The sequence below is a fragment of the Aulonocara stuartgranti genome (genome assembly GCF_965226115.1).
Source record: "Aulonocara stuartgranti genome assembly, chromosome: 2".
NCBI lineage: Eukaryota > Metazoa > Chordata > Actinopteri > Cichliformes > Cichlidae > Aulonocara > Aulonocara stuartgranti.
In genome coordinates this window covers 23497196-23510147 of record NC_138940.1, presented here as the reverse complement: position 1 = coordinate 23510147, position 12952 = coordinate 23497196, and the positions used below count along the sequence as shown (strand labels likewise).

The following is a 12952-nucleotide window of genomic DNA, read 5'->3' as shown; positions in this document are numbered from 1 at the left end:
GACGTTTTAAAGCTGCACCAATCAGCTGTTTCTGCTTTTAAAAAATAATCACATGACTGTGGAATATAAAATCTGACTCTGCAGCTCAGCTCAGTGGCGCCTTTCAGCGTCTTTCAGCTCATTGTTTTGGCCTGCGTATTAGTCGACTTCGTTTCCGGTCAGTCAGCTGGTTTTACTTGTCTATCAAATCTAGCCTTGACAACACTGGCAGGCAACTAGTAACTAGTAACTAGTAACTAAACAGTCAGATATTTCACATGGGTGTCTGTGAACATCCAAACAGACCCAAAAGAGAGTGAAATAATCAAACTTGTCCAATTTGTTACAATTTTGTTTCCAGAGTGTGCTGCATGTGTAAACAAGCAACCTTTTAGCCCATGAGTTTGGTGTGACACTTTCATGGACTCTTATGGAGTCAATATGTGTTTAGGTGATCACCACCCATCTGATGAAGCACACCAAGGTATTCAACTCCTACGGCCAGGTGGTGGAGGTTCAATATGAAATCCTCAAGTCCATCGCCTACTGGATGACCATTCAGTACGACTCGTCCGGACGTACAACCACCTGCGACATCAGAGTGGGCGTGGACAGCAATGTGACCCGTTACACTTACGAGTATGATGCAGACAGCCAGCTGCAAAGCGCCTCAGTCAACGAGCGGCCTCAGTGGCGTTATAGTTACGACCTCAATGGGAACATTAATCTACTTAGCCACGGAACCAGTGCAAGGTATGTTAGCACACAAACCCATATACTGTACAGAAAGCATTGAATATAAAAGAAATTGCCTGTTTGTTATTAATAAATCGATAATTCAGATCAGCTCAGAAATCTTTATTATCCATTGCAAAGCAGTGGATAAATATCTTAAGCATGGCTCTCAGAGGAAACCAATAAAATAGCAAAATAAGACATTGTTTATTTATAAACACACACGTGTAAATAATTGTCATATAGCAGTATTGACAGTATTGGCTCTGGCTGCAGGGACATTCTAGCAGTGGTCTGATAGGAGGAGTTGGAATGAGTGGGTGTGAGAGGCATGCATGATAGTGCTGACTTTACATTTAACTGCCTCGGTGTGGAGATCTATCACAGTCGACAGTGACGGTGATGTTGTTTAACCGTTTAATGACTCATAACAGTTTTGATTTGTTTTACGCTGAAGGAAAGGTGTTCGAGGATGTGATGTCTGTAGGTGAGAACCGAGTCAATGAGAGACTTGCAGGCAATTTTTGTTTACATTAAACGATAGTTATGGAACTGGAAACTGTTTCTCAACCCATCAACTGTAACCTTTGTTATGTCACCTTTGTTACGCTGTCTAATCGGGGATATCTGTTGTCATTAACACCTTCTTTGTTATGCACGGAGATCTTGCTGGTGCTTCCCCGCTGCCTCCAGTTTTTCACATTTGCTCATGAGTTTGCAGAAAGGCCACAGAACAGAACCTGAACGACAGATGAGACTGAGCGCAGACAGACCGGGTGAACTATTAAACGGCTGAGACAAACTTTTGCACAGATTTGGCACCAGAATCCCGGTTACATTGTGGTTACATTTGTTGCATACTAACATGATTTTTTGAGCAGTTGTCAACAAAACTGATGCACAGTTGTAGTTGTGTACAGCATGCGGTAAATATCACTCAGGGTCTGATGTTTGTTTTCAGGCTCACGCCGCTGCGCTACGACCAGAGGGACCGCATCACGCATCTCGGCGAGCTGCAGTACGGCGTGGACGACGACGGCTTCCTCCGCCAGCGAGCAAACGACCTGTTCGACTACAATTCCAACGGCCTGCTGACCCGCGTCTTCAACCGCGTGACCGAGCGCACCGTGTGGTACCGCTACGACGGACTGGGCCGCCGCGTGGCCACCAAGAGCAGCCAGGGCGAGCAGCTGCAGTTCTTTTATGCCGATCTGTCACACCCTACCAGGGTCAGCCACTTGTACAACCACAGCAGCAATCTGATCACGTCGCTGTACTATGACCTCCAGGGTCACCTTATCGCCATGGAGCTGAGCAGCGGAGAGGAGTACTATGTAGCCTGCGACAGCGTGGGGAGCCCGAGGGCAGTTTTCTCTAGCAAGGGGCGGCTCGTCAAAGAGATTCTCTACACTCCCTACGGAGAGGTTTACCAGGACACCAACCCAGACTTCCAGCTTGTCATCGGCTTCCACGGAGGCTTGTACGATCCTTTCACGAGACTCGTCCACCTGGGAAGGCAGGACTATGACACGCTAGCGGGCCGATGGACTTCACCGAATCACGAACTGTGGGGGGAGCTGAGCAAGGAGCCGAAGCCTTTTAACCTGTACGCGTTCAAAAACAACTGCCCGGTCGGGAGGGTGGAGGAGGTGACGCAGTTTACAACAGGTGAGCGTCACACATGCGCAGACACACTCACGCACACTGCTGCCAAGTCAAAAGCAAATCACTGACTGACTGACAGAAACTAAGTGATACAGAAAGATAGATCACTCAGTGACACCTACTCCTACACGCGCACCTACAGGGGAAACATCTGCCATAAAGAATGAGTGAATGGGCCACATTGCTAACCACAGGTGTGCTGGGTGTCAGAGACGTGAAGCTGTGACAGACAGGATTTACTGGCAACAGAAAGGACAGCCATGCCTCTGATCACATTGTTCTTTAACACAGCCGGTTCTGTTTTCTTCCCTCTGCCTGTCAAGAACATACTGTTTCCCCGAGAGACAAAATAGAAACTGAAACGAGGGAAAGAGATGGGATAGGAGAGTAGAAGATGAATACAGGATGTCAGCGGGGGCGTCTGTCCTTCTGCTTAATAGAACATTCATTTGGCCTGTCACGTTTCCCTGCAGCGGGATTGTTTGTTACACAAGGAGTGTGTTTGTGGGACACGCGCGCACACCAGCAGACACGTCTCTGCCGCACGCTGCACTCATGCATTGTGTGGTTTCCCATACGAGGTGTTGTTTTCCCTGCCCTCGTGACTGTCTGTTTGCTTTGCAGTATACACATTAAATTCTAAACTTTCTCCCGTGCAATTTTCTCTCTTCCTGTCCAGACATCGGTAGCTGGCTGCAGCTGTTTGGCTTTCAACTTCATAACGTGGTCCCCGGTTTCCCAAAGCCTGAGGTGGGAAGAATGGAACAAACATACGAACTGATGAAGGCGCCGACCAAGATGCAGGACTGGGACTCCAGCAAGGTGAGCATCACACTGCTGCTAGATTCTTTCATATCTAACACTGTGTGCCTGTGGTAATGCTTTGTATATTTAAACTATATGTATAACATTTTTTCAAATGTACTAGGGTCTGACTGCGAAACAATATTTTTCATAAAGATATGTCACACACATATATATATATATATATATATATATATATATATATATATATGTGTGTGTTTGTGTGAGACATAGCCTATGTCAGTGCTTGTGATTAACACTTTCATAATTAGTCATTTATCTCATTCGTTTAACACTTTGGGTCTTCATGTGAGATCAGACCGAGAGTCCTCCGCAGAAGCATGAAAACTCAAATTACCTGCTAATTATCTGCCATTTTTATGACCTTAGTGATTCTTCCTAATCGGCTATATGGATGAAAATCAACACTGAGTTGATTATTATGAGAATATTCTCCAGAATGAGTACGAGTAATGAAATGATTAGTTGATTTATTAATTAGTTCATAGACTGATTGTCGTTAAGGTAAATTGGCATGAGCGTTTGAGGGTCCCAGTGTCTCTGTTTTATAGCGTTGTGCACAGCGTGGTAAGGCCACAGCCACCCTGCAGTGTGTTCAAACCTTGCGGGTTTAAAGCTGGGCCACGTTCTTCCTGTTCATGCATGTCTTTACTTCTGCAGTCCAAACACACGCATGTTGTGGGTTTTAAGCTGGTTGATGTAAATGGGCGTTTTGTCTTCCTGTCAGAGACACGTAGGACGTAGCTCTAACACATTAAAATTTTTCTTACATCCACCAAGGACTTCAAGGTCAACTTAATGAGAAAATCCTTATAAGATAGAAACTATTATTCTTAAAACTGTAAGAATAATGGTGTGATGGGTATTCTCAACATATGTTTCCTACTGCTGTTGTTTTTATTGACACCATATCGTCATATAAGAAAAGATATGGGGGGATTTTAAATATCACCGACCTTTTGTTCAAGATCAGATAAGGTCAAACTTTGATAAAAGGTCTTATCTTCAAAACTGTGACTAAAATATTGGCTTTGGTTGTATTGGCAACAGTAAGGAAATTATATTGATTATGGGTAGATTCTAAATATAATGTTAATTAATTATTTAATTCATTACTCATCTCACTTTTAAGTTCCATATCTGCTTTTCTTTCATGTTGATACCAAAATGTGTTACATCTTTAAAAAACATTTTTTAGAATTATATTATATTATATTATATTATGAGTTCAGCTTATTCATGTCCAGTTATTTACATTAGTACTTTAGTATCCATGACCTGCTCCTACATAATGTTTGTGTAATCCGAGTAGCCTTATCTGACTTTCTTTGCAGTATGAAGCTACTGCCTATAGCACCGTCTGTCACATGTTGTCTGTGTGATGACACATCAGTGCACATTTCTTTAAAATTGTAAATTTCTGTAAAATGACGATACGTTTTCACTCTGACCAGAACATGATGTCATACTTTTTGAGAATAGTGTGTTAATTTTGTCCTGTACATTACAGCAACAATCCATAACCCTTTATTAAATTTTTTATTTTATTTTTTTAATAAATGTGTGATCAAATAAATTTTTTTCATTACTAAATATTAAAAAGGAATTTACTGAACAATAAAATGTAATAAGAAATAATAATAAATATACTCCAAAGTATGTGAAGTATATTAAAGTAGTTTTCAACACAACAGATAAAATAAAAAGCACTTTGCACTTGTTTTTACTGCATTTCCAAACTTCCTAAAGTCGGTTTAAAAGCAGCCACGCAAACTGCAAATAAAATATGATGCTATTTTTTTAAAAGTTGCCCAGACAGTGATGTGTCTTGGTGGAGGTTTGCCTCTCAAAGTGCTTCATGTTTTCTACGTGTCTAAATATCTAGTGTGGATCGTGTGTTTCTGTACGTCATGCAGAACGCTGTAATAAATGAGTCCGTCTGTTTTTTTCTAGTTGGTTTTGGGAATCCAGTGCGAGCTGCGGCGCCAGCTGAGGAGTTTCATCTCCCTGGAGAGGTTACCTCTGGTCTCTGAGCCCGTGGGCTCCACCTGCCACCGACCGGCGCACCCCCCTCCCTTTGGCTCCCGGCCCTCCATCCTCGGCCCCAGCATCCGCTTTGCAGTCTCTCACGGCCGAGTGAGCGCGGAGGTCATTGGAGTGGCCAGCGAGGACAGCCGCCGAGTCGCGGCCATCTTGAACGGCGCCATCCACCTCACTGGGATGAGCTTCACCGTGCACGGCTGCGACACCCACCACTTCCTCCAGTCGCGGCCGATCGAGGAAGACCTCGCCCTGGGGCTGGGAGTCGGGGGCCGCGTCCTGGAGAGCGGCGTGAACGTGAGCGTGTCTCAAATGAGCGCGACGGTGAACGGCAGGACTCGGCGTTTTGCCGACATCACTCTCCAGCAGGGGTCTCTGTGCCTGTGCGTGCGGTACGGTGGGAGCGAGGAGGAGGAGAGGGCGCGGGTGAGGGAGGAGGCGAGGAAGAGAGCAGTGGAGGGAGCTTGGGAGAAGGAGAGAAGGAGGGTGGAAGCGGGAGACGCCGGGAGCAGGGCGTGGAGCGAGGTTGAGAAGCAGCAGCTGCTGTCTGGGGGACGCGTTCAGGGTTACGATGGCTACTACTCCCTGCCTATAGAGCAGCAGCCGGAGCTGTCTGACTGCCCCTCCAACATCCACTTTATGACACTGAGCGAGGTGGGGGGCAGGTAACAGAGACACACGAGCGGCCCCCCACCCCACCAAAGACTGCCTGTTTCTACTCTACTCTGATTTGTTCTACTGTTTCTATACTGTATCGGGGGGAAAAAAAAGAAGACGACATCAGAGAAGAAGAAGAAGAGCGAATGTGTGGGGAAAAAAAACAAAAAACTTCCAAATGCCTTTAATTGTGACAAAATGATGGTATTTTATTATTATCGTCCAGTTTCTCCAATTTCTAACAGTGGCACAAGCAGTGTGGTTTGGCTGTGGCTTTGCTTTTTTGTATCTCTGATCAACCCGACCGACTCGCCGACCGACCGACTCGCCGACCGACCGACTGCCATTCGCTGTTTCAACACTGTTCATCATTTTCTGGACTCTGCTCAACATCACGGCACTGTAGGGAAGAAGACTTTTAGGATTTTGCCAGTGAATAATCCTCTTCGTGACTCGAATCGAGAGCTCTCCGGTTTGCCATTTGAGTTCCTACATGGTTTACCTCGGATATACTATCGTTTACATATTGTGTAAGAGAGGCCTTGTCGACTCTGACACTTCCCCCCTTTAGAGAAGGAAAGCTCTTGTGGTTTTCCGCCTCTGGTGTGCTCCAACAGTAGTTTGTATGAGTGTGTATACTTAAAAATCAAGAATGTATATAGCCAGTGCTTTCTCACACTGAAAAAAAGAAGTGCTCAACTGGAAGTTCTGTTGTTCATAAGTGTCAGTATTGTTAATCAATAGAAAAACAGTTACATTTTTGCAAAGAATTATACATGGCTATAGTAAATATTCTCGCTGAAAAATCTGACTTTATTGGGTTACAAAGCTGATTAAAGTTATTATGTGTGAATTACCAAAATCGCTGGCTGGGATTTCATAGACGTTGTTACTTATTATTTCTGCCCCTCTCCTCCGCTCGCTCTCGTTCACGTCGTCTCCGCGCCTCCCCGTCACACATTTGTTGTGCTCTCTTTGTTCTTGTTTCTGGGAGTTTGTAACTTTTCAAATCTGTGCTGTCATTATCACCCATCATTATGGCTCGAACCGAGATATGCACGAGAAAACCTGCGTCGTCTGTCAGAGGAGAGGGAGCAGAAGAAGAAGAAGAAAGGGGAGGAGGGGAGAAAGAGGGAAAGAAAAAAAGAAAAGCACAGAGGAAAGGGAAAAAGAAATGTGACAGCTGAGGCTCAGCGAGTGGGTGGTGAGTGCAGAAGGGGCAGGACCTGGAGTTGGCTGAGCTGTTCTCTCCAGCTTGTCTCCTCTCATTAGGAAATGCCAATCAGACTACATGTGAACCACTTCCAAGCCTCTCCCCACAAAAAAAAGTTTAAAAAAGAAAGTAAAGAACTTTTTTTTTCTCTTTAAATGTTGCTAATCCACCTCCCTGTCCGTCTGCCTCCCCCATCGCCTCCCCCCCACACACACACACACTCGCCTCCCGCCGTCGCTCCACCATCTGCCTACCATTAATTGTTTGTGTTTCCTCTCCCGGGCCGCGGATGACAGACACACACACACAATGCATATGTTCTGACTGCGAGCAGGTGATATACATTCCCGACTAGCACTCTGCCGATCGGCCGCGATGCACCTTCCCTTCGAAACCATATGCTCCGTTAGATACTGTCCAACCTCATCTCCGCGGTGAAAAGATGGAGGGTCCGGTTGCTAGGAGACCGCTGCACTGAAGAATTGTCTGCGCTGAATGGATGCTCTCCTCTTTCAGCTCCGCTTTCTCTCTCATTTTTTTTTCATCATGTAATGCCAATCAGACGAGTGAATGATGGACCCACACACACGCATGCACACACACCAGTAGTCAGCATTCTCTCTGTGGAAATCAGCACTCCAATATGTCAAATTGAATTTTTTTCTCTCGCCCCCCCCCCCCTTTCCCCTCAGCATTATGTCAAACGCAGGCTCGGGTGTGTACAGCTGTGTGTGCATGACCTTATTTAAAAGAGTTTATTTCAGCCAATATCATTTATTTTCTTTGCCGCTCACACAACTCTATTGCATTAAGAAAACAGAGCACAATATTTGTTGTCAGCTTATGTATGCGGTAATGGATATTAATGGTTCTGCAGCTGAATCTTTTACATCCCAGAAAGTTAAGAGGGGAGGAGAGAGGGGGGGTTGCACTTTCTGTGCTGCATATGCAAAAAAAAAAAAAAGTAGAAGGAGGCTGAGATCTGAGTCACTGCTGGAGCCTAAATGAGCTCAATGTAGCAAATAGGGGGGGGGGGGAATGACATTTACTTGATGCACATTATGCAAAAAACGCAAACAGCAGGAATGGTGCCCTGGCAGTATTTCTGCTTAGAAATGAGGTCAGTGGTGCAGCTTAGGGTTCGCCCCTAACCAAAAGCTTGTCGCACCTCCTTCTTGTTCCTGTTTTTCTGTCCCTGTGCAGCATGTGGCATCCGCTGCTGGAAGTAAGGGTTCGGGCTGCTCTCCGTCGTCGACGGGCTATTACAGGGCTCCTCTGTGTGTGTCTGCGCCCGTCTCTGAGCGGTGACAGGGTAAAGCAGAGGCATGGCAATTCCTTGTCCAGGCTTCTGGAAAGCTGCTATCAAATTCTTGATTTGCCGGAAATATCGTTTCTGCACACCAGGAGTGGTCTGAAACATGAGAGAGAGAGAGAGAGAGAAGAAGTAGAAGTGCAGAGAATTCAGAGCATTTCCCCATCTCCACATCAAAACCCCAGTGGGGAGATGAAGAGGATGGGACAGAGCCGCCTTGAAATGAGCTCTCGCAGATTTTACCTTATAAAAAGACATCAGATACGCTGCCAGTGGAGGCAGTAATACAAGTGCGTCTCGGGGATGGACTGGGGATGGTGTCAATTATACATTTTTTGCATATCTGGATTCAGTAATCCAAAGTAAAAGGACAGATAAATAAATAAGACGAGGCAGAAGAGATAAAATATATATAAGAGCTGTAAAAAAAACAAAAAAAAAAACACGTGCTGTGGAAGGGAGGGAAACATACTGATGATATACTCAAGGAGTTTAAAAGCTACACTGGGAATATACGGGATGCAATTACCTATGAAAACATCCTCTCCTGTGGGTATTTTAGATAGTTTTTAAGTCAATAAAAAGCATTATTTTAGGATTAATGCACCACAAGATGCTTTAACAGTCCAGTAATCTCAAGAGCCTTATTTGTAACAGAGAAGCACTGAAATAAAACTTAGAAAACACACACAAATATCTTTTAAAGAAATGATGATAGCTTAGTAAAGTCATTTTTCTCTCTCACAGGGAGTTTTGCATCATTTCTAATTGAAAACGTTCTCATCTTTCTCTTTTTCTATTCTTTCCACCCCCTCCCTGCACTTGTTTGTTTGCCCACAGCTGTCACTCCAGCGTTTAATATTCCTAAACCACTACAGCGCTATAATTTTGTCAAGTAAGGCCTTTAAAAAAAATACATTATGTGTTTTCATTCGGCCCCATCAATCAAACTGCAAATAAATTAATAAGTACAATGGTGAAAACGGTTTTCTTTCGATATGTTTTTTTTTTAAGAAAAAAACATATCATTTAATCAAATGTGGGGAGCTCTCCCGCCCAGCACAGCACTTTGGATGTTTCCTGTCTCCGGCCACAAGTGTTACCTCTGCTCCCGAGAATATTTCATTAGAGTGATTGATATTGCGCATGAATAATGGAAACTGTTATCGAGCTTGTAGGGAAATTCTTGTAATTCAAGCCTCCACACCGAAACCCAAACATGCACACACACGCACACCGCTCTCCTTCAATCCCTCAATCCTTCCCATCTGCTCGCCTGACGGCATCAGTGAGAATGAGCGAGGTTAAAATGTCGCTACGAGAGCGTCGCGCTCAGTCGGAGATAGACGCGGCCTTCAGATGTCTCTATACATTCCCAATCCCGGGGTGTTCGCCACCCCTCGGCGCTCAATTACACATCCCATCAGAAATGCTGTCAAATGCAATATACCCCCCCCCCCCCCCCCGTCTCTGGAGTATATGCTGATGCTGTGGCATCTTCAAAATTTGAGGTGGGGGTTGGTGGGAGATGGATTTCACTGGGTGTTATTGCTAAAGCAGAAGCGTACCCATTTCTCAGTGCTGTCACTCCTCAAAAAAACGAAACACATGTTTGTGCCTCCGCAGCTTGTTGAATTACAACCAGCACCAAAACTACTTCTAAACCAATAAGCGAGGCAGATGTGTGCAGCTGCTTCTGCGAACTTTTCTGGGGAGGGGATGGAGTGAAAAGAGGCACAGCACAGACTAAAGAGCGAGTCGCAGGATGAAAAAAGAAATCTTAATAGTAAAATGTCTTACCTCTGCTGCCCATGAGCCTGCATCATCTCTGTGGATTCTATATGTGTAGACGTAGCCTTGGCATCTGCATACAAACAGAAACATGGGTTTGTATTTCAGTGTTTCTTCTTACTGTCACTATCACTTCTCCTTTTGGGAATCTTTATTTGATGCTTATTAAGAGACCACAGTTACTTATTACTCAGCCGGTTGCCGTATTGCCTTTGCGCTTGCATTTCTCTCTAAACGTGAGGGGATCGATAATCTCTATAACTGCACAAAATAGGATTTTGTATGTGTTGATGTGATTATGAGGTCTCAGCCTAGAGAAGTAGAACAAAAGCAGATGTTGCACTTTTTTCTTTGATTGTACTCACAGCACACACAGGCAGTAGACACCCTCCACGGTGTCACTGTTGCGGACTAGGTAGCACCCGTCTCGGCCGTCCTGGCCCAGCCGCCTTTCTCCCTCGTCCTTGCCGATGGGTCCGTGATAGACGGGCAGGTTTTCCATCACAGTTATTCCCCCAGATGCTCTTTTTCTTCTGCTCCCAAAGTGTCTCTTTCCCCACTTTACCTTTTTTCCCCTGGAAAGCTTTTTCTTGCCTTTGCTGCATATGCTCTGGACTGGGAGCACAGGTAAGGCAAGCTGTCTAGCCTCTCCTTCGATCCCCGCTTCTCACCGGTTCAAATATCTGCTCAGGGAGCCTGAGCTTTGGCGTACGAGCTCTCTGATTTCTCCACACTTGTTTACCTACAGTGATAGCAGCTCTCTCACTAACCTCTAACCTTTCTGGGTTGGCTCTTACAGTCTTCCTCTTTCTTTATACCACGCACACATGTGAGCACGCACACACACGCACAAGTAAAGTGTGGGTTTGTCTATCTCTCAGGAAATGATTCTATTTTTTCTTTCTTTTTTGACAGGAAATAACATAAAAGATTCTAACAGAACATTTCCACAACAGAAGAAAGCACAACAGAGGGATAAAGTGAAGCAATCTCGCCCTTTTTCACATAGGAAAAACGTATGCTGTGATGATGCACTAACGCGCACTGTTTCCAGTCTCAATTTGGTTTCTTGTCAGCAGAAGTTTGCTCAGACTCTATGGCTCTGAAACAACTTCTATGAATTGTGTGGCACAATATGTAGGCAGTCATGGAAGTTGTGCTCAGATCCTTAATTATACATGCTTGTTAAAAAAAAACATGTAGAATATATCAGAATGATTTAAAATTCCTAATTAAGTTTTTAAAAACAGTTTGAAAAATAATAAATGAAATCAATAATACGCAACAAAATTGATTTAACAAATGAAAATAGCACAGCTGTTCTTTTAAAAGTTTCAAGCTTGTTTTTACACATTTAGACGATTTATTAAAAATGGCAACAACTATTTTAATTTCTCAAATCTTTGCTGTTTTTAGTGTAATTGTGAAATTTGTTGGAATGTCAGATACATTTGTCAACATAACTGATGCCTAGTTACATTGTGTATACACTCACCAGCCACTTTATTAAGTACACCTGCTCATTTAGGGATTTTAAGCATGAAGAATATGTCAAGACAACCTCTAAAATTTAAACACTTCAAAATGGGAAAGAAAGTTGATTTAAATGACTTTGCATGTGGGGTGATTGTTGGTGTCAGAGGCTGATCTGAGCGTTTCTGCTGATCTAAGATGGGCTACCACAGCATAAGACCACAGCTTCCATTACCTTATCTGATGAGTCTCTATTTCTGCTGCAGCATTCAGACAGTAGGGTAAGAATTTGGCATAAACTACATGACGCAAAGACTCCATCCTGCCTTGTATCAGTGGTTTAGGCTGCTGGTGGTGTAATGGTGTGGGAAGTATTTTCTTTGGCACACTTTGGCCCCCTCAGTACCACCTGAGCATCATTTCAACACCTCAGCCGACTTCAGTGTTGTTGCTGACCATGTCCATCTGTTTGTGACCACAGTGCACCCAAGCAGGATAACATCTCACAAAAATTAAAGGTTTCTTGATTATGACAGTGAGCTCAGATCTGCATCACAGCGGTCCACCAACAAATCTCCAGTAACTGTGTGATGTCAAGCCAATATGGACCAAAATCTCTGAGAAATGTTTCCAGCACCTCGTTGAATTAAGGCAGTTTTAAAGGAAAAAGTGGTCCAACGTGGTACTAACAAAGGATACCTGATAAAGAGGCCAGTGACTATATTACTGCAAAAAGTGGAACTATAAAGTAGTTCAAAATAATAACTACATACAGCTCACAGCAGTGAACTGCAGCTATTCTCACTTATTTTCACTAGTTTGTTTTATAAATGTTTTTAAATGCATATCCAAGTTTCCTGAGACCAGGAGCTGTAACCTCCTCAGAATATTTCTTTTTAACTGCCACCTCAACTTGCTCAAGATTCAAATGACAATATTTCAAGATTAGATTCGCTGTGACGTTTTTTTCCAAAAAGCCTTCCACCTACAAGTTTATGTGACATGATGTGTTAAAACCTCAGCTCATTTCGGCGTTGACAGTTTTAATAAAGGGGCAGATTCGTCCTATTTTCCCACCACTGGCCTGCCTCCCTTTGATGCGTGGCAAAAAAAAATCTCAGCAATTCTTATTATTTCTCTACTTTAACTTGTAATGGAACACATAAAGAGGAGACAAGAAAAGAAAGAAAAGTCTAATTTGCACTTGGGTGCTCAGCTGAATTAAACTGATATGTCAGAGGAAGACATTTTAAAGCAGATAA

The 12952-nt window shown here is 43.9% G+C and overlaps 2 protein-coding genes across 4 annotated transcripts in view; one reads left to right on the top strand and one right to left on the bottom strand.

Annotated features, from left to right (window-relative positions):
* Positions 1–8144, top strand: part of tenm1 (teneurin transmembrane protein 1) — a 200713-nt gene extending 192569 nt beyond the window's left edge. For all 3 annotated transcript variants that reach the window (XM_082558044.1, XM_082558043.1, XM_082558045.1), the window contains 4 exons: positions 431–732; positions 1676–2382; positions 3059–3201; positions 5158–8144. In XM_082558044.1, the coding sequence (XP_082414170.1) occupies positions 431–732; positions 1676–2382; positions 3059–3201; positions 5158–5913 (1908 nt within the window). In that variant the 3' untranslated portion in view covers positions 5914–8144. The remainder of the gene's footprint in view (positions 1–430; positions 733–1675; positions 2383–3058; positions 3202–5157) is intronic.
* On the bottom strand, positions 7869–11042 carry sh2d1ab (SH2 domain containing 1A duplicate b). Its single transcript, XM_082558064.1, has 3 exons — positions 10583–11042; positions 10227–10290; positions 7869–8525 (listed from the first exon to the last, which is right to left on the bottom strand). Exons 1-3 carry the CDS (start codon positions 10717–10719, stop codon positions 8262–8264), a joined length of 465 nt encoding a protein of 154 aa, XP_082414190.1. The 5' UTR covers positions 10720–11042; the 3' UTR covers positions 7869–8261.
* Positions 11043–12952: the final 1910 nt, after the last annotated feature.